Raw genomic sequence first — 27,209 nt, 5'->3', positions numbered from 1 at the left:
TTCACATTGAATATGAGTGATTTCTGACTCTTGTAGTCGTGGTGTGGAATCAAAATGAGCCCTACTGCCACAAACATGCCCTTAAGTGAAAAGTCATAGTTTTACACCACAAGTGTCGTCAACTTGTTATCTATTTTCTGATCACATTTGAGATTGGACTCTTGAACCATGTCAAAGTAATAAGTCCAAGTGAAACATGCTACTTCCTGTTGCCAGAGGACGGAACAAAAGGCAAAGACTGAAAATGACATAAATTTGTTCAGGACCTGAGTGGAATAATATTTGAGACGTTTTGTGCAGATTGGATGTAATATGTGCCAGATACATTAACTGTTTCATAGCAAAAAAAAAAATCATAGTTTCTGAGGCCACCACAGTCCTTCGGTGCTCAGGTCTATTAAACGCTTGAATTTTGTTAAGCTTTCGCACTGCCTTCAGTGCTTGGGCCTTATAATTATAAACACTACATGTACAACAGGCCTTCGTGCCACCTTTGGTGCTCAAGTCTAGGCCTTTGTGGTGTCGTCCGTGCTTGGGCCTAATAAATACTACAGATACAATATAATTCACACTGCCTTTGGTGCTCATGGTTAATTAATGCTGCAGGTACAACAAGCCTTTGCACTGCCCTCAGGGCTCAGGCCCAAGTAAAGCTGCAAGCATTACTTGGCGTGGCCTGTGATGGACTGGCGACCTGTCCAGGGTGTACCCTGCCTCTTGTGCAATGACCGCGAGGATAGGTTCCAGTCCCCCCTAAATTGGATTAAGAGGGTATAGAAAATGGATGGATGGATATATTAAACACACGCTACAACACAAACATACTGATATCCTTACAGGCCTTTGGGGATACATTCAAGGGTGACACTCTGACCCCTGAGGGCCTGCACAGAGGTATGGTGGTCAGTGGGATGGAAGAGGTGCGGTTTTCTGCCGGGAATGATATCATTACCTAAGGAGAGAGAAACAAAGCATTTGAGATCAATTCACACTGAACTGTATTTCATTCCAAATTAAACTGTAATTCTATTGCCTCATACTCCATACTGCAGCAGTGAGATCCTTATTGTTACAGTATATTAACATTAAGATAGAGATTTCACTCTTTTTAAGCAAATCATATATCACAAACTAGAAGTGTTAAGTTTGTGGGTCTAATTAAGGACGCTATGAGTTGTATTATGGGAAATGTGCGAGTTGCATTGCACAAGCATAGATGTATTACATGACAAATATATATCTTATTGTTGACTGGATAAAATACTGTAAGTAAATGCATGCAAAATACATTTTAGTTTAGTAGTTAGCTGTCCTCTGGAAATAGGGTTAGATAAGACAGGGCTGTGGTTGAGCCCGAAAAAGCAAAACAGGACGCAGTTAGAAACCTCTGAAGATGTGGCAAGAACTCTGCTGTATTGTAAGGTGTAGGAATGATAGCAAGCATGATCAGAGGCCTCGAGATGAGCAGGAGGAAGGCTCTGTAGTGTGTCATCTTGTAGTGCACAATTAGATTTAGTCAATAAAAGAATACGAGTAGACCACAATATGGGCCCACAGTGATAAACGGGTAGAGCCCTTTATATGCTCATTTGAAATTGAGCTGAATTCCACTGTGACTATTGGCTACCTTTTTGACTCCAGCAATAATTTTGAATAAATTTTGCATTTTTGCTTTCAAATATTTTTGTAAATATGTTTTTTGATAAAATGTTAGTAAGGAAGTCAAGCGTCCTTTTCAGGCCCAGACCTGGATAATTTGCCAACATTTATGGAGAAAGACAAGCCAGGAAAGAAAAGTACAACTGAGGGTCAGCTTGTACCTCAGAGCACTAATTGGCCATCAAACAACTGGAAGGAAAGCAAAGCCATTTTTTGTCCAAAATTTAAGTTTGTCTGGGTGCAGGTTTCATTCTGCATCTAGAACAAATTGACTACCCTTTCCCTTGTTAGTATATACAGAGTAAAATTAAATTAAGCTCAAAAGAAAAGAACATTTAATTAAAATCACTTTAAAATTCTCTGGAATGATGGGGTTTGATGCAGGTTATGTTTTATTAGTGTCTAATCTAATGTTTAATGCTTCTGTGTTTCTTGCCCAATGTTTTACGTTTGTCTATAACTGAGGCATGTTTATAGACCATGGCATGGAGCATGTGAGTGATGCACTGCTAAGTGAAAGCCAAGATACTGAGTGCATGAAACATTGCTGTGAAACGTGATCATCGTATAAGGGCAAATTTTTGGTTGAGCATTTATGGAGGCAATGATTTGATTATTATTACAGGCCTCTCTGACAACTGAGCTAAGATTCGTCCCCCTGAGGGAGAATTTGAACATTTAATGAACATGTTGTGTAGAGTTGTGACAGTCTTTGTGCCTCTGGGGTAACAACACTGAGGATGTTTTTTTTTTTTTTAACATAAATCAAAATTGAGAAATTATAGCGTCTGAGATCAGACAAGGGCTGGATATGTAATCCAATGTATTTTACCTTTGATGGTATTTCTATTTTAGTTATTTGGTGACTAACAGAGAATTTGTTAAGAGGAATTTGCAGAATATTGGAGTTATTGAAGTAAAGAAAACTAAAACTGTCAGTAGATTGCAACTAACAGCTAATAGGGCACAGACAAGACTCGTGCTGTGCCAACAGGTAAAACCAACAGGTATGTTGACCAAAGCCTATCTCATACATTTCAATAAGACCTCAGAAACGTGTCAAAATGTTAGACTGGATAAAGGTGGAGTACTCTCTCCAGATTAAAGAATGGGACTCTCAAGCAGAGGAGTTTAAGTGTCTTGGGATATTATCAATGAGTGATGGCTAATTGGAGTCAGAGAGGGACACACAGATTGGTACTTCATCAGCAGTGAAGCCCCAATCAGCTGTACTGATTTGTTGTTGTGAAGAAGGCACTGGGTGCCCTCTTTCAAAACTTCACTTATTGTCATGATTTCAGCAGTGAGCAAAATAATGAGATCACAGATACAAGCAGATGAAATTAGTTTTCTTTCGAGGATGGGAGGTGGCAAGGCAGATCCAGAACGAGCTGGTAAGAATTATTTATCCCTACCAGCGGAATTTGTATTAATTTACAAATTCCTATCCCTGGTGGATCCCAAGGAGTTTTCAGGCTGATATCCCTACCAAATTCCCATCCCTGGTAGGGAGCTCGAGAGTGTGCTTGGGAAGAGTGTCGTTTGGGTTTCCGTGCTCCATCCCCAGCAGACTTTCTCCCACATTCCAAGGGAGGCAGTCTGAATGGACCATGTTCTGGATGTTTGTTACTGATGTTGTACAGAGCTGCGGCCATAAGGTGGTTGATGCTTGTTGTGATGGCAAACCCGGAACTGATGGTAGACATCTGAAGTGAAGGGAGCTGACAGGCTGAAGAAGGCTTCTTATAGAGCTTGTTTAGCTTGTGGTACCCCGTGGGCAGATGACCGGTACCTTAACATATCTGGTGATTTCTGGAGGTGTATTTGGTCAGCCTTTAAAGCATGACAGCAAATTTGTGTGTATAGGTGTGCATATGCAGGGCTCAGACAGAAGTTTGTTTCTATAGTAGTGGTGTTATATCCCACAGTTGTTGACCCACAGTTGATGTGCACTTTTATGTGGAGGGGGCACTTACTGGGCATGACTGTGAGATTGACAGCAGTCACGGGTAGGATAGTCCTGGCTGCTGCATATTGGGCATTGCAGATGTAGTCCTCCCTGCTGTCAGATTCCACAAGATTTGAAAAGTACAAGTTTCCATCCAGGCCAATTATTATTCTCTCGCTCTGTGTTATGTGCACCATCTCTGCCAAACAAGACACAAAGAACCAGACAAGTCACAGGATAATGTTGGCAAGGTGATAAAACATCATACAAAGAATTACACCTGGATGTTTAATATTTTAGTTGTTATTGTGGTGTGAGAATCTATGAGAAACAACCGTCCTTTGTGCACTCATTTTCAAATGCGACAGGACAGAACATGGAGACAAGGTGAGATTAAGAAAAATTTTGTCATGACACACTTGACAGTGTTAAATTCATTAGTCTGAGTAGAAACTGTCTCCAGAGCAGCTTGATGCAAGTCCTTAATACTGAAATGTTACAAATTCTATAAAGGTTCTGAAGTTTTGTTGTTTTAAATCCAAATCCAAAAACAACAACCACAAAAAAATTGTCTTTTGTCACTAGTTGAAATAAAACATAAAAGACAGACTCACTTTTGTCCATCCAGTGAATGTGTGGAGGAGCAGAACTCTCTGGAGGATTGCAAGTTAGGATGATACTCTCTCCCTCATAAGCTCTCTTATGTAGCTTCTGTTGTTTTAAAAGAACCGGTTGAGCTGAAACAGTAGCAAAATAAAAACATCAACATAAAAGTAAAACAGCATTGCAATATCTCTCACAGAGAATTGAAAATAGTCTTTGATAACAAGGGAAATCAGCAAAGTTCTTATATGAACTACAAAGGGCACGAGAAAAACAATCTTGAAATGACAGAAAGTAAAATTAAATAGATTTAGATTAACTTTATCTTAACTTAGTTAAAATACAGTGATAATGAATTACCCAATTTTTTTTTTTCGATTTTTTTCCTCCTGTATACCACTTTACATTTTCTGTAGTACTATTTCTTAAAATGTAATTGTAAGGATAATCGTAGATAATAGTAAAAAGGACCATCAATTAAGAAAAACAACTAACCCCAGGATAACTCGTTATGTCTGTCCTTTCCCTTGTTTAGTTTGAATTAAAATAGTACAAGCCGTCCTTGATATAAATTCTTTATTAAGTTATCTAGCAGGCGATGGCTTAGTAATTAGCAATTATTAAGTGGGTATACTATCCTAAACAAAATGATTAGAGTATATTAAAATGTCCAAGGACAGTTCTTAGAATTCTAAAATAGAATATGAAAATCATTAATTATGAGACACCACTGGCGTAGCCAGAAGCTAATAACTAGACCCCAGTCTCAAAAGTTTTCTGGTCTCTACATTTCAGTCTGGGGCAAATATAACCATTACAGAGCAAAATGATGGCTATGAAACTGAGCACCAATGTTCGCAACGAGCAGTTATCAAGTACACATATACAATCACCACAAACAACTTCTCCTTGAAAATAGGACATAAGAATTTATTAATGTTGTTCCATGATTAAAAAAAACATATGGGGGGCTCTATATGGGAGAATAGTGAAGAACCACAAACAAAACAGCGGCCTTGACCATGTGCACAGTGAGGTCACAAGATGGTGGCCATGACCATGTGATTGGTAAGGTCAAAAGATGGCAGTCGTGACCATGCGTTTACCAAAAAAACCCACAAAAATGTTTAAATCCCTGTCTGTGGATCCAGTTCTGACAAACAGAGCACTTCAGATGTTAGTGTTTGACATGTGTTTAAGGTGCCAGGTCACACAAATGATGGTTAGTTTGCATGCAAGATTATAAATAACATCAGCTCAACTCACATAGGCGTGATTTGAACATTATCACAATAATAACTTTAAAAGAAACAAATCAATACAGTGCATGTGAAATACAGAGAATAGAATGCCTTTAACTTAGGCGTGTGGAGCTATTGTTAATGCTAATGCCCTGTGCGTTTGTTACCACATTCCTTGGGAAATGGTTCAATCTTTGAAGAAAAGCTTGGAGAAAGGTCTTTGCTGCAAATTCTTTTGTACTTTCTAGAAGAAGGATGCTTGTCGCGTATCCTTGTTGTGGTGAAATTAGCATTTGCGCTAACTCTGCATCATCTCTCCTTAAAATAATTTCAGTGGTATGCTTGCTGTGGTTTAATCAGCTGAGAATGGAGACCATGCAGGATTTGTGTTGCTGTTGCAAGAGAGACAAAGGGAATGGTGGCTACTGGCAGACCACACTGATCCCGAGAACTTTGGAGAGCAAATTAAGTTGAGCAGGCTTTGTCCTCTCTATTTGTGGAGAGAAGAGTTGAGAAGAGGAGCGTGCTGACCCCTGGAGAGGCTGCAGAGACAGTTTGTGTGTGACCTTCCTCGTGAGAAGTATAGCAGGAAGAGAGAGAGTTCAAGTAGTTCTGGGGCTTTTTTGTGAGGAGTTGGGGGCGTGGCTACCTGGAAGGGAAGCAACTGACTTGAAAGTCCAGTTCAACCCACGAATGAAAAATTTCCAACACAGTGCATCATAGTTGGCTCAAATTGAGGCACAGGCACTCTTCCTGTCTCAACCAAATAAAACTGAAAGATCAAGTTCATGTAAATCTCTTCTGCCTTTTCATCTTTATTTGTCTTTGTCTGTTTATCTTTTACTGTGTTTATGTTAATTTAACATCACCTCATGATGTTTTCTACATCATGGGGTGATGTATACATAATCAGGACATAAAAAATGTGCTTTTGTACCATTACTCAATTGTCACAGGGGTGTCAATTCACTGTCAAATGTACTATACTAGGTGAGCGCAACAAATCTTCAGAAATTCCTGCTGTGACAACTTCAAAAAGCATCAGCAGTTTCTCAGGGCTCATATTAGATTTCTTGCCTTGGTTTTCTGGGTGTGTCCATTATTTCCCTATCCAGAACTTTTTTTTTTTTTTTTAAATGTTTTAAGGGTCTTGTGGTGGGTTGGTGACTCTAGCAGTAGCTTCCTTTATTGACACTGTGGGGTTTTGGGCAAAATAGTCTGGCATAGTGTCCTTCTTTAAAACTACAAGCCCTAAGTATTGACTTGGTTCACCTGCAGTGGTCACAGCTGACGGAGTAAAGGACTTAGGTACTACAGCCACTTCCATAGAATTGATTTCTTTGATTTAGTTTTTTTTTTGCTTGTTTAACATCAGCTGCCTGATTAGTTTTTACTGGATGAACTGAAGTGTTGAGCTTCATCCTTGAACCCTTATACTCCTCTTCTGCATGGATCTCAGAAGTTCTAGAGAGGTTGCCATCTGTTCCTTTCTTTCTATTAAGCATAACTGAATCAGAATCAAGTAAGAAACAATGGCTCCTTTTAGCAGCTGCACCAATAGAATTTGTAGCTGAAGGAAAGGCCTCCTCTCTAAACAACTTTAGCGATAGACAACAGGTGGAACAGGCTGGATTCTTGAAAAAAATGCAGGACAATAACCACCTTCGGTTTGAGGTTTACTGGTCTTTTCAAACAGATGTACACAGAGATATACGCAGCAGAGTTAGTATTTTGTTAGATAGCAGAGATTTAAGGTCATCCATAGTCTTTTCCTCAGCCTCCTACAGTGCTTTCAGTTTGATGGTAAACTCATCAGGTGCTGGGGCACTGTCCATAATGACTAAAGGCCAAGGTTCTCAACTCTAAGGATGCATCACTTCAGAAGGAACTCTTAAAGTCAAGCCCGAAATTATCGGCACCCCAGGAGTTTTTTCAGAAAATGCACCATTTCTGCAAGAATATTATTGCAATTAGAAATATTTTAATACACGCCTGTTTATTTCCTTTAAGTATATTATAACAACACAAAAACAGAGAAATAAAAGCCAAATTTCACATAATTTCACACAGAACTCCAAAAACGGGATGGACAAAATTACTTTGAATGGTGCATTTTCTGGAAAAACTACAGGGGTGCCAATAATTTCACCCATGACTGTACATGAGCAAGGTGTTAATTGCATTCACAAAAACTATCACGCTGATCAAAGTGGCACCAAATGTCCTGACTTCGACACATGCACACTTTTTTTCAGACCCAAACACAAATCCCAATGATGCTTTCATCTTATGCAGCTCTTTGCTCCTGTACTAAACAATTTCAGCCCTGAGTTCTGTACTAGTTATTATCATTAAACTCTGAGCGTTTGGTTCACTCAAGATTGTCTAAAAACAAAAAAAGTCTTTCAGGTTGTTGTCTGGAGATTTTTTCCTTTTCAACTTTCTTTATTTAACAGAAAACTGCAACATATTTGGCATAAGCAAACATGTGCATCACTCCTGGTAGAGTGATTGAGGCTTCGCGCAGCTTTTTCCTGGTTGAAGTAAACAATAAAACAGGTACACAGTTATTTCTATTTTAAATTTTATATTACTATTTTTATTTTTGGGGGCTTTAGTTTGAGTTATTTTTGTTCATTTTATCTTATTTTAGATGATTCTGGAGCTGTAATAACTGTTTCTGTGTGAATAATTGTTTATCTATATGGTTAAAAGAAAACTGAGTGATCACATGCTTAATGATGAATGAGGGAAGTGTGTGAAATGCAGTATGTGGAAATGTTTTTTTTTTCTGGAAGGAGCAGTAACGGAGAGAACGTAATAGTGTCAGGTCTCGTAAACGTTCTTAGTTTTTTGGTACCTTGTCTTGTCACTTCCTGTTTTATTTTGAAGTATTAACCAGTCCTCTCGTTTCAGATAACTTGCTCTTCCTCCCGTCTCATGTGTCTGAGTGTCTTCCCTGATCACCCTAAATGTTTCCACCTGCTTCCCTGGGATCCTCATGTGTATTTAGTCTGCGTCTTCCCCTTGTCTCGTTGCCAGTGTGTTGAATTTGCCTTTGTAAGCGTTCTCACTCTAGCCTCCACAGCGACCACAGTCTGAGTATTGAGATCTTGTTCATTGATACGATCCTCTTTGCGAGTGATTTTTTTTTTTTTTTTTGTTGCTGTAAAGTTTACCATAGTCCTAGATTTATTCCGAGTGATTTTTGTTTGTATTGTTCCATGTTTGAAGTATCTCAGTTAGAGGAGTGTTTCTTTGTTATACCCTTAAGGTTCTTAGTAACTCCATTAGGAGGAGTCTCTTTCTGTTTTTGCCTAATTATACTGTGATAGTGCCTCCGACGGTTTGGAGAGGAGTAAGGTTAAATTGTAACATTTATATAACTTTTGTTTTCCTCCTAGTGTGGAGAGAGCTTTTGTTTGATAAGTTTTATAGCCACACTCTCCTCGCCGTAGATATTGAGGGGAGTGTGATAGGAATTTATAGCCCATTGTTTTGCTCTGCAAAGAGTTTGTCAGTGATCATTGTTAAATAAACCATATTATTAATACGACCCTGCATCTGCCTCCTGTGCTTTCACGGATCGTGACAAATAGTTTGTGCAGGAAGTGTCCATGAGGGGTGCAGTTGATGTGAACACTTCTATAGAGAATGATAATATCTTGTTGTGGGGGATTAGTGGTTTGTGTGGCTGGTTTGGTGCATCAAACTCTTTTCTGTCTGTGCTTTTAAAAAAAGCTAGGGAGAAGGGAGTTGTTTCTTAGATGGGTCTGGACGGGCTGTAATTGCTGCTAAAGTTTGTCGGTAATGTTCTAAATTTTCTGTGTGTTTGGAATTGTGTTTAAACATGTTTATAAGGGTGCAAGGGCTGGGTGTGTGTGTGTGTGTGTGTGTGTGTGTGTGTGTGTGTGTGTGTGTGTGTGTGTGTGTGTGTGTGTGTGTGTGTGTGTGTGTGTGTGTGTGTGTGTGTGTGTGTGTGTGTGTGTGTGTGTGTGTGTGTGTGTGTGTGTGTGTGTGTGTGTGTGTGTGTGTGTGTGTGTGTGTGTGTGTGTGTGTGTGTGTGTGTGTGTGTGTGTGTGTGTGTGTGTGTGTGTGTGTGTGTGTGTGTGTGTGTGTGTGTGTGTGTGTGTGTGTGTGTGTGTGTGTGTGTGTGTGTGTGTGTGTGTGTGTGTGTGTGTGTGTGTGTGTGTGTGTGTGTGTGTGTGTGTGTGTGTGTGTGTGTGGAAAATTTGGGGATGCTTTTTGGAACTGTTGGCATGGGTTGTTTAATGCTCTCCAACATAGTTATCTTTAGCAGGATATGTGATTAGCCATTTGTAAAACTGGACAAAGGTCAATCAAAAAGTATGACATATGTGTGAATATAGAGATATAGCAAAATTTTCCATATGCTTCTGCACAATGAGATCACCTTTTAGTATAATATTTAAGGCTGCGGGAGCAGAAGTTGCTAATGGAAACTGACAGACTCTGCTTTCCTAGTATTTAGTGTTAGACAGAAGACGAGCCAACACTTTTTATGACTTCAAATTTATGATTAACATTTCTGTAGCAGCACTACACATTTTATCAGTAATGTGAGCAGAAAATGGAGTAGTTAACTCATTAAGGGCTCTCATTATATTTGACTGACCAACTTCAAATTTTGTCAGGAAAGGTTGAGATACAGAAGATTTTACAGGAAGGCCTGAGGTGAATCAGAAGATGGGGATTTTGTGTGGGTGCTAAGAGCAGTATGCCAGGTATATGAAGATCCACAGGAGCATGTAGGGTAGGTGAAAGCTTGGAACCTTTCTGTAGCTCCCTACAGAAACTCATGCCCGTGATCATGAGAGAACTCTGATTCACAGCATGACCAGAGGCAGGTCTCAACAACGTAGAACAAGAAGTTCAGTTGGGTAGGGCTACATATCAGTGTTAAAATGGATTGCCTATCTTGTTTCTAAGGTTACAAGGACGAACTAGTGCACTCCCCAGGATGTATATTGCTGAGAGGATCTAGAGCACCTGATGATAGTGTAAACAGAAAACTACATAAGTAATACACGTTTCTGTTGAAAAACATCATTAAGGACATGATTTTAAAAGTAAAAAAGGACTAGCTGGTTAATCTGTAAGTTTTCACATACATGGTATAATAATAATAAGGAACTCATATGATGTGTCAGTCAGAACGAATAATAAAAGCAATAAATCCAAGATAAAGTGAGATTGTACATCACTTATGGTACAAAATATGACTCCTGTTTATTAGTAAATCCCACTGTCTTCGTTATAGGTCCTTTTTAGTTGTAATTTGTGATTTTCACATTTTAAATTTTAAGTATATTAAAGGTTGTTCAACACTCGGTAATTTGAATTGAAAAGGAGTTAAAAACATCCACAAAGATTATTCATGTAGGCCATTACACAGAAAGAAAACTGTACACAATTGATTTAATATAGCATTAGTGCACAGCTTATTTTAGTATATAGTTTTCCGTTTAACTTTTATGCATTGAGCTAAACACAAGAAACTTGTGCTACAAAAAAAAAGAACCCAGTGAATAATTCCCTAAATTCAACAATTAACCTTCTAATACTGGCTCAGTACCTAATGAGGAACCTCCTGATCCCTATAATCCCAGACCAGTGAGCAATGCTGACCAACATGTCATTGGGGTCATCAGGTGTTTTGTTTAGTTGGCCCCACAACACCTCCAGTAGGCTAGACAGTGATCACTGGCATCCCAGAGTCACTCCCATAATGCCAGCCATCACTGCTCCTCACACCACAACAACCATGTATTCTTCCACAAGCAGCATTTATTATCAGCTACTCCACCTCCACCCTCTCACCAACTGCACACCAGTTATAGTGGGGTGGGGATACAAACCCTGGTTCGGGTAGCGGGTAATGAAAGTAAAGAGGGTGCCAGAGGTGGGGGCAGGACAAGACACACCAGCAGATTCAGCAGACAAACTCACCTAAACAGTCCTATAGTCACTAAGAATGCCAGCACATACAAGGCCATATAGGCCAACTCACCTGAAATGGCTGCCTGATTTCAAAAGGCTTACATGGGCCACACTCTTCACTTAAATACATCCTGGATTTCTTCCTTGCTTCTTCCAAGAGTATGTTTACCCTAAGTGCAACCCCTTAGAAAAAAACCTGACCTGACCAAACCTGAAGACTGTGAACTCTGTAGCATGAAGTGAGGTGAGGATTTTGCCCTGAACTGAGAGAAACCTGGAAACTAAATACTGTGGGGAGGTGATTGGTGATGGGGTGCAGCTGTGAAACAAAGACAGGTGACTTGAGTGAACCTGACCATGAACATGACAAGAAATAAACCTAAAACCTGAAAACAAGACATGACAACAAAACTCAAAACATGGCATGACACTGTCCACTTACACCCAACTCCCCTAACAATGAGGCAACAAATCCTCTACATCCTACTCCCACGTATCCTAACTGTCCATCCTCGCTGCTCTGCTTCTGGCCCTAACTCTACATACCTAAGCTTTTTCCTTTCATATGCTTCTACTACTACGTCCTCCCAAGGAACAGTCAGCTCGATGAAATAGACTCTCATTCTACTTCTAGACCACAAGACTATATCACTATATCATGACTATATCCTTAGATTTGTTGAGGCTATTTCCTGGGAAACAACAAGCTTTCCTCCTAAATCTACCTGAGTCTCCCAGTCACAAGTATCCTCGAAACTGCCTGGCCTCCTTATTGTCTTATTAACTTTCTCTCCCTCTTGAACAAACTGAATTGCCACTTTCTTCGCCTTAGACCCTCCTAAATTTACCTGCCTTCGTTTATCTTCAATACCTGCAGCTAAGCTTCTTACCATAGCGGGTATTTATAGTGGGTCTCCATTTACCCAGAGTTTTAGGTTCTGGGGAGTTGACAATACATCTTAAGTTGCCCCTATCAAAAATCTAATACTCCTTTCCTCCATACTCCACAGCTCTTTCCAACTAAGCTTTTTCTTCTCTACACCTTCCCAATTCAACCACTGTCCCCGCTTAGCCTGAACCACTGCCTTTGTACCCCTTAACATTTCCTCCTGTCTACGAACCTGCTCAACAACTAGCATTCCCTTCTCCTTGGGACCTTTTCATACATGGCACTGTTGTAGTCACCAGCGTTATATAATCCATTTAGGCCCTAATTGGTGTAAGCCATTCTGATGTCTCTTTCCACCTACAACCCATTTGGAAGCTCTAATAGTTATCTCCATTGTCATTGTAAATGCTAATGGAGAAATTGTAGCATAATGCCTATTTCTAGCCTCTGCCAACCAACATGCTGTACTTAGGCACAGTCTAATATCCTAGAAATATGCTCTTATTAAATAAACAACAACCACTACCAGGACTCTAATATAATCAAACACTTTTCAAATAAGGCTATATGGTACTGAACCAAATGCATTTGCTAGATACAGAACTATAACATGCAACTCTTTTTTTCTCAATCTTGGCTGTCTGAATCTGATGCCAAATCAAGCTAGTGGGCTCTAAACACCCTGCGAAATATGGTATTACTGCCTGCACAGTAGCATCTATAAAGCTATTCCTTTCTAAATAACTGGCTAATCTCTGTGCAACTACACTAAAGAAAATCCCCCCTCCCCTCCACCTTTAGGAGAGACCGCAACTGACTCAGGTCCGAGGACTCTTTCTCCTTTGGAGTAAGAATGCCTCCTGCCCTACGTCATGCTCTAGGAATAAACTTTTTCTCCCAAACTATTCTTAATTGAGTCAACAAAAACTTTAGGATATCAGGTGCACTTTTACAAACCCGGTAGGGGACTCCATTTGGCCCTGGGGCCAACGAAGCCTTTACACACCTGACTACCTCTTCATTGCACGCCTGATTACCTCTTCATCCTCCTTCCACTTAGGTGGTCTAACATCCATCTTATGAGCTATCTCTTCTAATGGTGGCATGTCAGGTGGAAGGCCTACTACTCTACACTGCAAATATGTATTTCTTAGATTCCACCTCTGACTTTGTTGCCTTAAGCTGCCCTCCCTTTTCCTGAAACAAACCTTTAACAAACTTGAACAGGTCCCTGTAAAGCACAGTCCTTACATATTTCTTCTTTCTCTTTTTTCTAAGATATTCAGCCCTTCTTAGTATTGCTAGCCTGCTTCTCAATTCTTCCTGCAAAACATTAATTCCCTCCCTCTCATCCTCTGTAGCTCTTTTCCACTGCTTTCTTAAAATTTTCTTTCCTTAACCAATTTCTCCATCTCTCTTTGCTGTCTAGACTTAACTAAATGTACTCTATCAACACCATAGGAATAAATTATGTCTTGCATCTTCTCTAACCTATCGCTTAATCACTTAACTCTAGCTTTCTGCTCCATATCTTTCTCTCTAACTGGCCTATTCATCTCAGTATCAGCTGCATCCCTTAGAACCTCCTCCTCCACCTCCGTAGCTGTGTTATTGATATCCTTCGGACTGTAGTTTTCTACCTACTGCTGGATTACTTGATTGACTTCTTAAAAAGTACTGATCGATGTGGCCACACTGCCCTTCTTTTACCACACATCTCTTTCTTCCCTAATGCATTTTAAGGCCTCTAACTGACGTTACTTTCTGCCAGCCACAAGGATAAACTTGGAGCTCATTTCCCTCTAGCCTACCACTGTTATTCTCTTCAACTACGCTCACTACGCAACTATTCTGCCCAGTTCTAGCCCGAGAAAATAGGTCCATGCCCCTATTCTTCACTGAGTCACATCTGCACCTCATAGTCGTTCGTTCCAGTGTCAGTTGACATGTAGTCTGTCTGTGAGTCATCTTCCGCCCCTGCTCTCGCTGACCCTAGGGGTATTCTCCTTAGTTCAGCTGTAGCTTATGCTGGTTGTAACAAAGCTGCTAGGCCTTGCTACTGCTACCATGAATTGCCAGCCCATGGTAGTACCTTTGGGGTCTTTGCCTCCTGTCAGCTGTCTTTCCAATCTGTCACATGGTGTTTCCCTTGTTGTCAGCTGTCCTACTTACAGCAATCACTAGCTAGACTAGATTTGAATTAAAAGTAAACACAAAAAAGTTGTGCTACAAAAAAAAAGAACCAGACTCAGTGAATAATTCCCTAAATTTAACAATTAACCTTATAATACTGGCTCAGTACATAACGAAGAACCTTCTGATCCCTATAATCCCTACATAGACCAGTGAGCAGTGCTGACCAACATGTCATTGGGGTCATCAGGTGGGAAAAATATGCAAATATGGGTTTCCAGTTTCAACCATATTAACCCTCTGAGGTCTATGATCACACTGGTGTGATCAGATCGCACAACGTTATTATGCCTTAGACCTCAGAGGGTTAGCCACCATGCATGTAGAAGCAATACAATCTATATATTTAAAATGCACCTCACGTTCTTTGGACACTACATTACTATTTTGAATAACATTGTAAGCTGACTTGCAACTTTTTCTAATTTCAGCTTTTAGATTTGTTATCGGGATAAGCTAAATAGTTTGTAGGTAACAGGAAATTGAGGACACTGAAGAAAGCCAGTGTGACATTGCTCGGGAGAGGCTGGAACCAGAAGACAAAGAGGGAGTGGTGGAGTTAATATAAGCAGATGTATTTGTTAAGACAAACTGTGAGCATAGCACTCCAGTATTTACAGAAGTAGAAATAGGGAGATTCATGTATAGGTTAGTTGCTGATACGGGAATATTAAATTTTGCAACACAGAACTGGTTTGTGGAAATGCCGACCTCTTTTTTTACCAATCTGCCACAAGATGTGTTGTGGCGATAAGGGTGCATTTGGTTTTGTCTGTGTGTTTTTCTGGGTCGCTAATATTCTGTTTCTATAGGGTGTTTCAGAATTTCTCTGGCAGAGGACAACTTCAGTTGTTTATTGTCCTCAGAGTCGAGGAATGGTTGAAATAATTAAAAGGAACCTGGAGAGTTGAAGTAAATATGATCTCTGGTTTGTGCAGTATATTGTACAAGTATTGAGGCATGGTTGACTGATGTGATTGAAAGGTACACAGTGAAAAATGGTTGAAGGGGGTAAGTGATTACTAGGATTTCATAAAGGTTTAAAAAAAACAAAAACATATTCTTAGAGAGGGAAAAGGGAGAATTAGTGTGGGGTGTACGAGGTAAATGTGTAAGGAAGTAGAATGAAAGGAATGTTATGTAGGAACACAGTACTGCTCTAAGAAAGTTGAAACACAGTGCTTTCAACACCACAAATAAGGCCTAATTTATTGTCAAAGCAGAGACAAAAAGACCCTGCAGATTTTGGCTGATAATTTAAAATTGTTCAAAACTCATCTAAACCAAAATAACTCGAAATTCATTCAAGTTCTAATGGGTATGTATTAATGTATGTATTATCATTATAATGATATCTGATTCAAACTCTCTGGAATTTTCCTCGGACTTCATTGTGAAATTGGTGCAGTAAACAAAAATATTCAGAATTATAGATATTGTCCATGACAATATTTCCTGAAAAGTCTAAAATAAAAAGGAACTAAACAACTTAAAATTGTTAGGATTAGGCATCATATTATTGTACATCATATCACTGTAAATACATTATAAATATCAATCCATACTTATCCTATTTGTATATATTCTAGCTGTTTAAGTGATTAATTCCATATTGAATATGATATCTTATTTTTTATTTCTCTATAACCAATACAACCCAATCTCTGCATATTCATAAATTTAAGATTATGCATATGGCAATTTTTTTATATCTTACCATCTTTGCTGCTGTAGCATTGTGAATTTCCCCGCTGTGGGACTGATCAAGGACTACCTTATCTTATTTCATCTTATTAGTTGAGTTGATACTTGACTGACTAGCTGGCACACTCAAGACCTGGAGCGTGTAAACAGATTAGATGGAGTAAATTTGTGCTTACAAGGTACCAACTTACTCCATCCCTCTTTCTTACTTATTATGGCTATGAAATGCATGCAGAATGTGACTACATACAGCTTTAATACTCATAATCATTTTCTGGTTTGGTTAGTTGTCTAGTTAGTCCTGCTTATTGTTTTATTTTGAAGAATTTGCATTATTTGTTCTGTTTGGGTGTACTTTCTGTACTTGTTTCATTTTGGAATCCTTAAAAGTTCCCACTTGTAAGCTTTACATACAGACCAGGGACCTTATGTTCCAGGTGTTCTTTTGCTCCTTATTAGATTTTTAGCGTTGTTGAACTGAACCTCTGATTGATTTTTGGTTAGGTCTCTGTTTTCTTTTTCCCCACTGCTGCAACAATTTAGAATAATTTTATAATAAAGATTTCTTTTCTTTCTTTTTTTAACATTTCCTTGACTTCTATCAATGAGCCTATATTTGGCCCCCCTTCCTCAATTTGTGATAATTGTTCGATTTACTGACTCACAAATCTGCATGCAAGTTCATACAGATAGCCGGAAAACAATACTTTTTACTGTTATTCCTAAACTCACCTTTGTAGCCGGGATAACCTTAGTGTGACCCATCTGCTAAGCAACTCCCTCACACACCTATCTCTCTTACCCTAGCAAGATCATAGACTCCTATAGCTGTCTTATCACTCAGAATATACAAGAACCCTGAAATACAAAGGACTGTCTGAGTCCCAGGACTGTGACTCAAATGCAAAGATGAGTCCTGACTACTCTAGTTCAATGCACTTGTGACATGATCAGAATAGAAGAGTGATCTGTCCTTCTAAATCACATTGACCCTTTATGTTGGTTGGATGTGGAAAGGAGGTCTCACTACATAACTATAACTGTTAACATGTCAAGAGTCAAATAATTATTAACCAAGATTTTAAATGTTAATTGCACATGAGAGGACGCTCGTGACCACTCCACACATGGTTTGAGAGTAAGATTAAGATGTGAAAAAAATCAATTAATTGAATATGCATTTACGTACACCTCTTCTGTCAGATTTCCCCATATATATTCTAAAGAGGCAACTGTTAAGAGTATACATTTTTAATTTACATTTTTTAAATAGCTTAAGAACATTAAATCTCTTGGTCAAACTAAATAGAACTGCAGAGTCAGGAAACATTTTCTGTGAATTTTCTGCTGCTATGAGTGATTCCTCATAATAGGATCTACATATATTGATCTGAGCAGCCATTAAGTAATACATCAATGGGATTGTGATCAGATTCTGGCTTCTTCTGATATAATGGCTTTTATGTTAAAATCCAGAGCAAAAAAACTGAAAAGCCCTTTTTGCTGTTGCTGATTACACGTTTTAAAAAATACTCAGATGAGTATGTCAACATATTCTAAACTGCTAAAAATCTTGTTTCACAGTTTGTGACAGTGAACATTCACAAGACACTCTTGAGAGATATTTGTGAGTAAGACCAACTGTTACTATAAATTTTAAGGAGGCAAATACATTCCTGTAGCTACATTGCTGTCCTTTCTCTTTTCAATCACTGCTATATATACAGTAGCTTATCACTTGAGGCAGGGCTGGAAAGTATTTTTCTCTCTCATGCAATCCCATGCACCTTCCTGTATGGTGTCTCTGTTTCTAGAAAATAGTTGCCACTACAACAAAAGCTGGAAAAAATCTAAACCTATCATCCGAACTTATCAAATTAAGTGAAAGAAAAGGAGTGGGTACCGGTGGTGAGAGGTTGTCTTACTGGACGAGTCAACATATGTGAAGATGACAGTACACTGACTGTGTTGGATTGTGTGACTTACGTTCGACAATGACTTTTATGGTTTGTGTCATAGCGGTCCCCAGAGTGTTGGAGGCATAGCAACGGTAGTACCCTGCATAGTGTTCCAGAGGCTCCTCACCATGGGCTTGCAATGTCCCAGATCTGGAGAGTTCTGGCCCAAACTTTTCCTCCCCATTCTTTACCCAGCGGAAACTAAAGGCAGAGGAGGATAACAATATTCAGAACATCAACTTTAAGGACAGAGTAACGACAAGTGTGTCACTTAAATACCTTACAATATGCAATACAGCATTCAGAACATTTCTATAGCCAGCTGTGTTTTAGATTAAAAATCAACACTCTAATTGTGAGCCTGCGTTTCAGATTTTTTTGGGACAATTTTCAGCCCTTATTCGAACATGACAGTAAAACAATTGTTTGAGTGTTGCACATGGGCCACTTTTAGCAAGGATTCCCCCAGTGGTATACAGAATATGCACTAAACCCAAAGCGCTACAGGGCACTTTCATGGTAAGCCAGCTTTAAAGATCTTTAGTAGGAACTAGGGATCTTAGAATTGAGAGTACAGACAGAATAGAGAAGTTAGAAACACAACCAAAACAGACAACTGCAACAAAAGTTGACATTAAATGGAAATACAGAGTTGTTTTATAAATAACCAAGATGACAAAGGCGGTGTTTCAGGAGCCACAAACATTTTTACAAACTCAAGTAGGGTCCACTACTTTTTTAATACTTGTTTACTGTTAGAGTTTGGGGAATTGACTACTTGTCAGAGATTTTGGATAAATGAGCCAATAAATCTGGCTTTTTTTCTTCATTTTTTCTTTGGTTGATTTTTGACATTCTGACCACACAATTCAGATAGTATTGCAGATATATGTTATTCTAGTTTTTTTGCTGAAAATCAGCCAACAAAGTCAAATAACCAATAATCAAATATACAGTTATAAAAGGTGATCATTATTTCATGTTAGCTAACTAGAAGGCTGGATCTATGCTTGTAACTGTTCCCAAGTCCCCTGGAGCAAAGAAGGATGTTGCACAAGTTGATAAACATAATGGACAATACTGCCCACCCTCTACACCAGTAGTTCCCAACTTTTCTTCCTTGAAGACCCACTTAATGCAACTATCAAAAAGCTGAGGACCCCTTGCCCAAACCGGAAACACATTTGCCACTTACACTCTTATTATCTTATTAATAAAAAAAAAAGTCTTTATTTGCTAAATCAATATTACTTAGTTTGTTTCCTCTTTTGCTCCTTAGCTTATTACAGTTGTCAGTGTTTGGTTAGTATGATTATATTTCTGTGCATATGGTATGCGTTCATGAATTAATGTATCTGTGTACAAGACATTTTTGCATACGTGTGTGGTATGTATGGGTGTATTTTTTTTTCTTTTTGTCACTGAGTGCAGAAAACATACACAGCAATACAACAATACTATAAAATCACAATATATGAAAAACTGGTGGGGTTTTTTTTGTTCATGATTCTCTGAACCTTTACTTTTGATAAATGTTACTAAAAGAGCTGAACTCTCAACATTAAATGTAAGCTTAACGTTTCTCCATAACAAGTCAACAGAATAGGCGTGTACACACACATTCATAACCCAAATAATGACAACTGATAATGTAAGATAACGTACGGAGGGATTAATCAGCGGGTAAACAAATTGTTCTGTCCAAGAGATCTCCCTCAGACCATTAACAGAAACACAGAAAGTTTCTTGCACATGGTATGCAAACTTGCTTTGACAGGCCTACAAAGTATGTTATAACAATCACAACACAATAAAAAACATCAGCAATAATCAGTCACTTTCTGTCCATTAATAACTACTAATAAATAAATAACTACTGTCCTCCTTGGGCTTGCATACCTCTAACCAGGGATGAGATGTCTACAGGGATGAGATGTTGGTGACTTGCTGTCACCAACATCAGACCTGTAGATATAGTCCAGGCAAAGTAGCGTTTTACAACAGACTAATTGTAAAATCATTTTTTGCAGCTTAGATCATTTCTATGAGGTGTCCGGAACAACATACTAAAAGTCCTAAGAAATCCTAGTTGAGAAATATGTTAAATTCTCATTAATCCAAGATGTATGCTAATAAGGCCAGACAACAATACACCCCAATGGGGCTATTTCTTTCCTTTACTCCTATCAAAATGAATCTTTATACAATGAAAGTACCTATGAAAGTATCATTTTTTGTAATACAAGTTTCTTTGAAAATTAATACAAAAGTTGTTACTTTTCATGGGTACTTTCATTGTATAATCATCATTGTGTCACGATCTATGCTTTGATTCATGTTTTGTCTCGTCATTTCCTGTTATATTTTGAAATATTAACTTCCCTCTAGTTTCAGGTACCTTGCTCTTCCTCCTGTGTCAAGTGTCTGATTGTCTTCCCTGATTCCCAAAGTGTTTCCACCTGTTCCCCATTGCTCCTCATGTGCTCAAATAGTCTGCGTCTCCCTTGTCTTGTGCCAGTGTGTTGTTTCTATCTTGAGCTTCACTCTAGCATCATTGATTCACAGTTTGCACAGCCATAGAGACCTTGAGCCTGCAGTAAAGGACCCTCCTGCAGAGTGTATCCTTGTTTTGTAAAATTATTCCATAGCTTTAGTTTAAATCACAGTAAGTTTCATAGTCGGTTTTGTTCCTCCCTTTTGGAGTGATTTTACTTTATAACCTTTTCATAGTCACCACTGTTAGCGGAGCTTTGCGTTCGTTTAATGCTAAAGTTTCATAGTTCCTCCTCTAGTGGAGCAGTTTTGTGTTTTGTTCTTAAAGATCTTGTCACGCCTCCATTAAAGGAGTGCTCTTAGTTAATGTTAAGTTCCATAGTGCCTCTGTTTTCAAGAGAGCTTTTGTTTAAGTCCACCTCATTAGGAGAGCGTGAAAGTTTATTTTGCTATCTTTTCATAGCCTGTTTTGTTTTTCCTCCTAGAGTGGAGAGTTTTTGTTTGTAATAACTTTCATAGCTGCACTCGCCTCAACCATAGTTATTAAGGAGAGTGCTCAGGATTTTCACAGCCCCTCTGTTTGCTCTGCCTGGAGATCTTCAACCTGTTGTTTAGAAATAAACATTCTTGACTGTGAACTCGACCCTGCATCTGTGTCCTGTGTACTCGAGGCCCTGACTCATTGTATTCACTTTCATTCCTCATTTCACTGTACTTTCAATACAGTCCCTACTATTTAATGTTTGGTTGGGAGGCAAGACATCCAGCTGAGGTGCAAGCAGAGTATAAAGTCTTATTTTTGCTAGTAACAGAATTATCAGGCTGGTTTGAAGAAGTGCTCAGCATGTGCAGAGATTCTATAATGCTTTTTCGTGTACATCAAACATGATAGAACGCCTGGTGGACAAGGAGGTCTTTTGGGGGCTGGACAGTACAGCAAAATGTCAAAAACATCACAGGACAAAATAAGGAAAAAGAAGCTGGAGAAAGTCGTAGATGACAGCTTCAGAGTTTGAGACCTCGTCTTAAAAAATACCTGTTTGGTTGGCCAGAGAAATATTATGACTTATAGCAAATCTAGTTCAACTGGCAAAGTTCAGAGCCAGAGGGGGGAGCCCAGCCAAGCTCCAAAAAAATTGGTTATCCTTCCAAGCTGCCTCCCACTTAACTTATAGTGGAGGGAAAGATCGGAGAGGGACCATCCTCTTGAAAAAGACAATGCAAAGATACCTGCTAGAAGGAGAATTGGCTCCAGGCAGGTCTCTCGCACCTCCGTCACACAGCACGATCACCACCGGGGGGAGAGAGCCCCACCGGGCTCACCTCCTCCAGTTTTCACTCCAGAGGGAGTCCATGGGGGCTCGTCTCTTCCTGATCTCACTCCAGAGGGAGCCCAGCCGGGCTCGCCTCTCCCTGTTCCTGCTGCAGAGGGTACCCATGGGGGCTCGCTTCCTCCAGCTCCTGATTCTGCTCCAGTTGGAGTCCAGCCGGGCCTTTCTTATCCAGTGCCGACTTCCGAGGGAACTCGGGAATGCTCGCCTTTTCCAGCACTGGCTTCTGAGGGAGCCCAGGAGGGCTCACCTTTCCTGTGCCGGCTCCCAAGGGTGCTCTGGTGCACTCTCCTCTATTTCGTCCTCTTGATCTTGTCCCCTGGGGAGCGACTGTTTCTGACTGCATTGTACCCATTGCTGGACATCTGGCCACCTGCCAAATCGTCTCCAGGTTCCTTGTCGCTGGATGTGTGGCTGCCCGGCAGGCCGTCTCCAGGTCCCTTGTCGCTGAACGTCTGGCCGCCCGCCTGACTGGCCTCCTGCCCGTCCCCCTTGTGGCCCCCGTTCCTCCTGTTCCTGAAGTTTTGGACTTTTTTTTAACTTTGAATTTCTTTAGTTTACTTCTGGACTGGTCCCTCCTTCTGGGCCCCCTCCTCCTGTGTTGGGTTGGACCTTGGATTAGGATGTCTGGAAGTCATCCCTCGTGGGCTCTGTCACAGTCTATTGCTTAGTTTATGCTTCTCTGTAACATTGATGATGTCGATGTGACGTCATCATCGAGCATTTGAAGTTATGCGTCGAGGGAACACATTGCTCTGCAACTGACCATGCCGCTAAGGGGGTGTGTCTGTGTTTTTGTGTGGTTTCAGGGGTTATAGCCGAATCCTTGCTTTTTCTTCCTGTCACAGTTAACAAGAGTAAACAATGGCAACCGAGGTGGAGTAGCTGTATTTGCAGTTGGAGATCAGCAATATTGAAGAACAAATGCTTATATTGCAAATGTTGAAGTGTAGGCGACAGAGAAGACGTTTGCGGAGGTGGTCTGGCCACTAAACCGGTTGAGAATGGGAACAGGTGAATTTACAACACTGGTTCACCCACTGAAGGACCTGGATGAACAAAACCACTTTCGATACTTTCGAATGTCTATGACGAGCTTCTTCACCGTGTACAGCTATTAAAACCGGAAAAAGCAACTGCTGGAAATTACGTTCTGAGCGGACCAATCACAGCCCTTATGGTCTGCATCAACGCAATGGGTAGTTAGAATTTTTCGGAGGTGCACGTCAGGCTACAGCATAGGGGTCCACAAAATGACGGAGAAGTATAAACTATGCTTATGTATTCTGGTGTTTCTCTGTTTGGTTTCAGTTTTTTGCCATTTCCCTGACCTTTTTCCTCAGTTTCCTCTTGCCTGGTCATCAGCTTCACTACTTTCACCTGTGTTCACTTATCCTCAGCTGCACTCACAAATCACCCTCCTCAATTCTTGGTTTTCGTCACTCTTTGTGACGTCGTTGTTTCATCCTTGGTTTCCCTTGTCATTTATTTTTCCTGCTCCTGCGTCTCCCGTCTGGTTTGTCATTTCTTAGGTGTTCGCTGTTTTTTCAAGTTGAGTTTTTGATTTCCCAATTGTTTGGTTTCATTACCTCCTCCCTGCTTTGTGTCTGCATTTTGGTCCGTCTTCCTCGCCTCCACCACCAAACCGTCACCCCCATGGCGAATATAAAGGTTTGCATTTTAAAAACGATTCTTCTAAGTTAGGGCAGCACAACATTTTTGATATTGTTACATCTGTGCACAAACCTTCATCGATGTAGAAACATTATCCACAGCCTTTCAGTTTCCCTCTCGACTTTGTCATGCAAACGGCACTGAACAATTGGGAGCCTGGCAGATGTTGTGTACACTGTTCTGGTGACTCCGTTCAGGGAGATTTATGTAAACCACAAAACTGGCAGACCAGTTTTAAATCCCTGTCATATGAGGCACATGTTGATAACAGCAATTCAACAGTTCCACTATTCCTCAAAGAAGATGGGTTTCCAATGGAAAATCACTGCAGTAATAAACTGTTCATTAGGAGTTCTATCAGTTTGTCACTCGTTCAGTCAGTTGCACAGATAGTATTGTCTGATCTCTGGTAATGAAGACATTACCACAGTGTGCAAAAAGAAAAAAATACATTGTTATTAAACTGTGTCATTAATAATAGCTAGTCCGGTCAATGAGGAAGACTAATTTTGTATAAACCAGTGGGCCTTCAACATTTGCAGCAAAATGCTGCATGATGTGTAAATGGAAGATGTTTAGCCCAGGTGTTATTTAATTTAATAAAAGTTCTGACTTCCAAAGCAAATGGAACATGGCATAATTTCATTATTCAAAACGGCATGTTTAAGTCAATTTTCCCCTACTGGATGGAATGTACATTTTGCAATGAAATAGCTGACAAGAATACTGATGATTCATTGATATTTGAAAGTGTGAGGCCTACATTAGAGCTGAGAATAATTGGTACCACTTTGTCTGAGCGACTAAGCCACCACTGGTATAGAAGCTGAACCACACTAATTAGTGAGTTTAATAATTGAATTATTTAATTTCAACTAACATTGCTGAGTGTAGTTTTGAGTAGCTTATTATGGCATTGTGTGCACTTACATTTCTATGTCAAAGTCTGCAAATAATTTCATCCACAAATGGGAAAGTCAAAGTTTAGAATTAAGCCTGTGTCACACAGTTGTTTATTAGCAAAGAAAAAAAAGTTTTCTCATTAAATCACCACTGTTCCCCTTCATATAGACCAAACAGAGCAGGCTCAGTGCTGAGGTAGTGTATGCTTACACAAAGCCAACTGGTGTTGCAAAATCAGCTGAGTGATAAATTAAAAAGAGGAGAGCACCATCTATGTGGTCTTGCAATTAGACACACACATATTCAAACATACAGAGCCACTGTGTCCAGGTTCACTCAGTTTAACTCACATTCTGCTAAAAGACAAGACCCCAATATAAATACGGAGATGAAATGAGGGGTCCTTGGACTGCTGTACATTCAAATCAGTGTGTCATTATCAAGCTTGAGCAGATCTTAACAATCCATTTAATCTGAATCAGGTGTGTTGAAGCAGTTCTCGAGGACCAAAGTTGGCCATCCCTACCCTAGACCATCATTTGACCCTAATTTGACCTGTTGCCAGCTCAGAGGTGTTTCAGTGACGGATAAACTTTAATGGCCCATTCAGTCAGACGGGACACGGATCTGAGTAAGGTACATCAGTCACACCTTGAAATGGACTTTTTGAATATTGCTTATGACTATCTCTGCTGTTGGCTTCAGCTTTGGCCAACCTTGGTCCTCTGGACTTACACAAAACCATATAAACCAAGGCACATCAGTCGCACCTTGAAAGGGACTGTGTGAAAAGGATTTTTTAGAGAGAGAGGTGAAAAGGAAGAGCAGAAAGATGATTGTTAGGCCCGAACACCGTGGGTAGTGCAATGCCTATAAATGCAAGCGTTTATTCTTATTCCTCTTATTATTAGACCTGAGCACCTAATGCTGTGCGAAGGCCAATTGAAATGCAAGCAATCATCAAGCCAGAGAACCGAAGGCAGTGCAAATGCCTATTTTATTTACCACCATAGGTGGCGCAAAGGCCAACTGAAATGCAAGCATTTATTCTTATGTGAAATGTGAAAAATTGCATATTTTGGGGGTCTCCTACATCTCAGGGAAAAAATTATGTCCACAAAGCCACCTATTTTGGGAGCTCCAAAACAGCAGGTCATACACATTCATGAAAATTTGCAAAGTGATAGAACATGACATAATATCTTCTTGGAGCCCTACCCTAAATACAACAGGAAGATGGCCATTTTTTCGGTTCAACATTTAAATTCAATTTTTATGTATTCTTAACATAACAAAGACGTGTGCTGAAAAGTTATTAAAAGCTCAAGTTTTTGTCAATGGGCCTGGGCGTGGCAGCCCCTCAAACTTTGATGTTTTGCCATGAAGGAGGAAGTTAATATAACTCTCAAATTTCACATCATATTTTGTATATTTTAGTCCCACCCACTGGCAACAAGAAGTCACATGTTTTGAGCTTGGACTTACTCAGACAATATTGACCATATCTACTTCAAATGCTCTCAGACGATGGCTAATAAGTTGTTAAACTGTGACTTTTCGATGGAGGGCGTGTCCATAGCGGCATGGCAAATTTCCATATCATGCCATGACCACAAAACTCATTATAAATCATACATATTTCATCTGAACTTCACCAAATTTACATGGTTTAAACTCTCTTACACAATGAACAGATGTATTTGTATATGTCCCAACAATGTCATAGCCACACCCACTTATAACAGGAAGTCATGCATCTTATATATTGACCTACAACTTCTGAACAGTTTACCCCTGACACTAAGAAGTTTGTCAGAATATGCATAAGCCTTTGAAAATGTAACCTTATTAAAATTGTGCATTTTCACAAAATGTGTCAATGGCAAATCTGATGCCTCACCATGAAGCAGGAAGTCCTTATATCTCAAGTCTACAATTTCCAAGCTTCACAAAACTTTACATGTTTGATGAAGATTACGCCCTGAATGTAGGCCTTTGCAAATATTTTGGGAATGACCCAAAATGACTAAAGAGCACTCCTACAAAATGACAGAACTCCTACAGATTTTAATATATTACTATGAAACTTGGTCATCCAAACCTTCTCATTAAAAGTTATTAAAAACTTAATTTTTCATAAAAGCTGGCTGCTTGAATTGTGATATGTCACCATTTAATAGGAAGTGTTCATTTGATCTTTGACACTTTTACCTTTTTTAGCACTTCTGCTTCAAATGTGTCAACATTTTGATGGAGCTTCATCTAGATAACTTTAAATTTTCTATCTAGGGCATGTCTGTGGCAGCGTCTATAATTTTGATATCACGCCATTACATTAATTATGAGTACTTAGAGCAGGAAGCCATCTAAACTTCCTTCAAGCGTAGTCCATAACAGGTGGGGGGTGAATGCTTTATTGTGGCGTCTGCTGTTACTTTCCGTTGCAATGTTGGCCAAAGTGCTGCCAGTGTGCAAGTGTCGTTCATCACTGCTTTCAGGATTTAATGTTTTACTGGGATTTTATGAAAATGTATTGCCATTCCAACAAATAATTAGGGCACATGCACGTGTCTTATTAATACATATTGTATTTAGACCCCTGTTACATATTGCAAACACATGCTCACATACAATCTGAAAAGTGACATGTCA

At 39.6% G+C, this 27,209-nt stretch overlaps 2 protein-coding genes across 3 annotated transcripts in view; both read right to left on the bottom strand.

The window, feature by feature from the left end:
* The window catches only part of ttpal (tocopherol (alpha) transfer protein-like), a 204,872-nt gene that overhangs the window by 47,537 nt on the left and 130,126 nt on the right, over positions 1-27,209 (bottom strand). The gene's annotated exons all lie outside the window — the stretch shown is intronic.
* LOC140271510 (neural cell adhesion molecule L1.1-like) overlaps positions 1-27,209 on the bottom strand; it is a 138,760-nt gene that overhangs the window by 73,510 nt on the left and 38,041 nt on the right. For both annotated transcript variants that reach the window (XM_072366757.1, XM_072366758.1), the window contains 4 exons: positions 18,185-18,357; positions 4,222-4,344; positions 3,636-3,806; positions 838-952 (listed from right to left, as the gene is read on the bottom strand). In XM_072366757.1, the coding sequence (XP_072222858.1) occupies positions 838-952; positions 3,636-3,806; positions 4,222-4,344; positions 18,185-18,357 (582 nt within the window). The remainder of the gene's footprint in view (positions 1-837; positions 953-3,635; positions 3,807-4,221; positions 4,345-18,184; positions 18,358-27,209) is intronic.

Source organism: Leuresthes tenuis, unplaced genomic scaffold, assembly GCF_036924035.1.
Source record: "Leuresthes tenuis unplaced genomic scaffold, fLeuTen1.0.hap1 SCAF_16, whole genome shotgun sequence".
NCBI lineage: Eukaryota > Metazoa > Chordata > Actinopteri > Atheriniformes > Atherinopsidae > Leuresthes > Leuresthes tenuis.
This window is presented reverse-complemented; position numbering and strand designations above follow the sequence as displayed.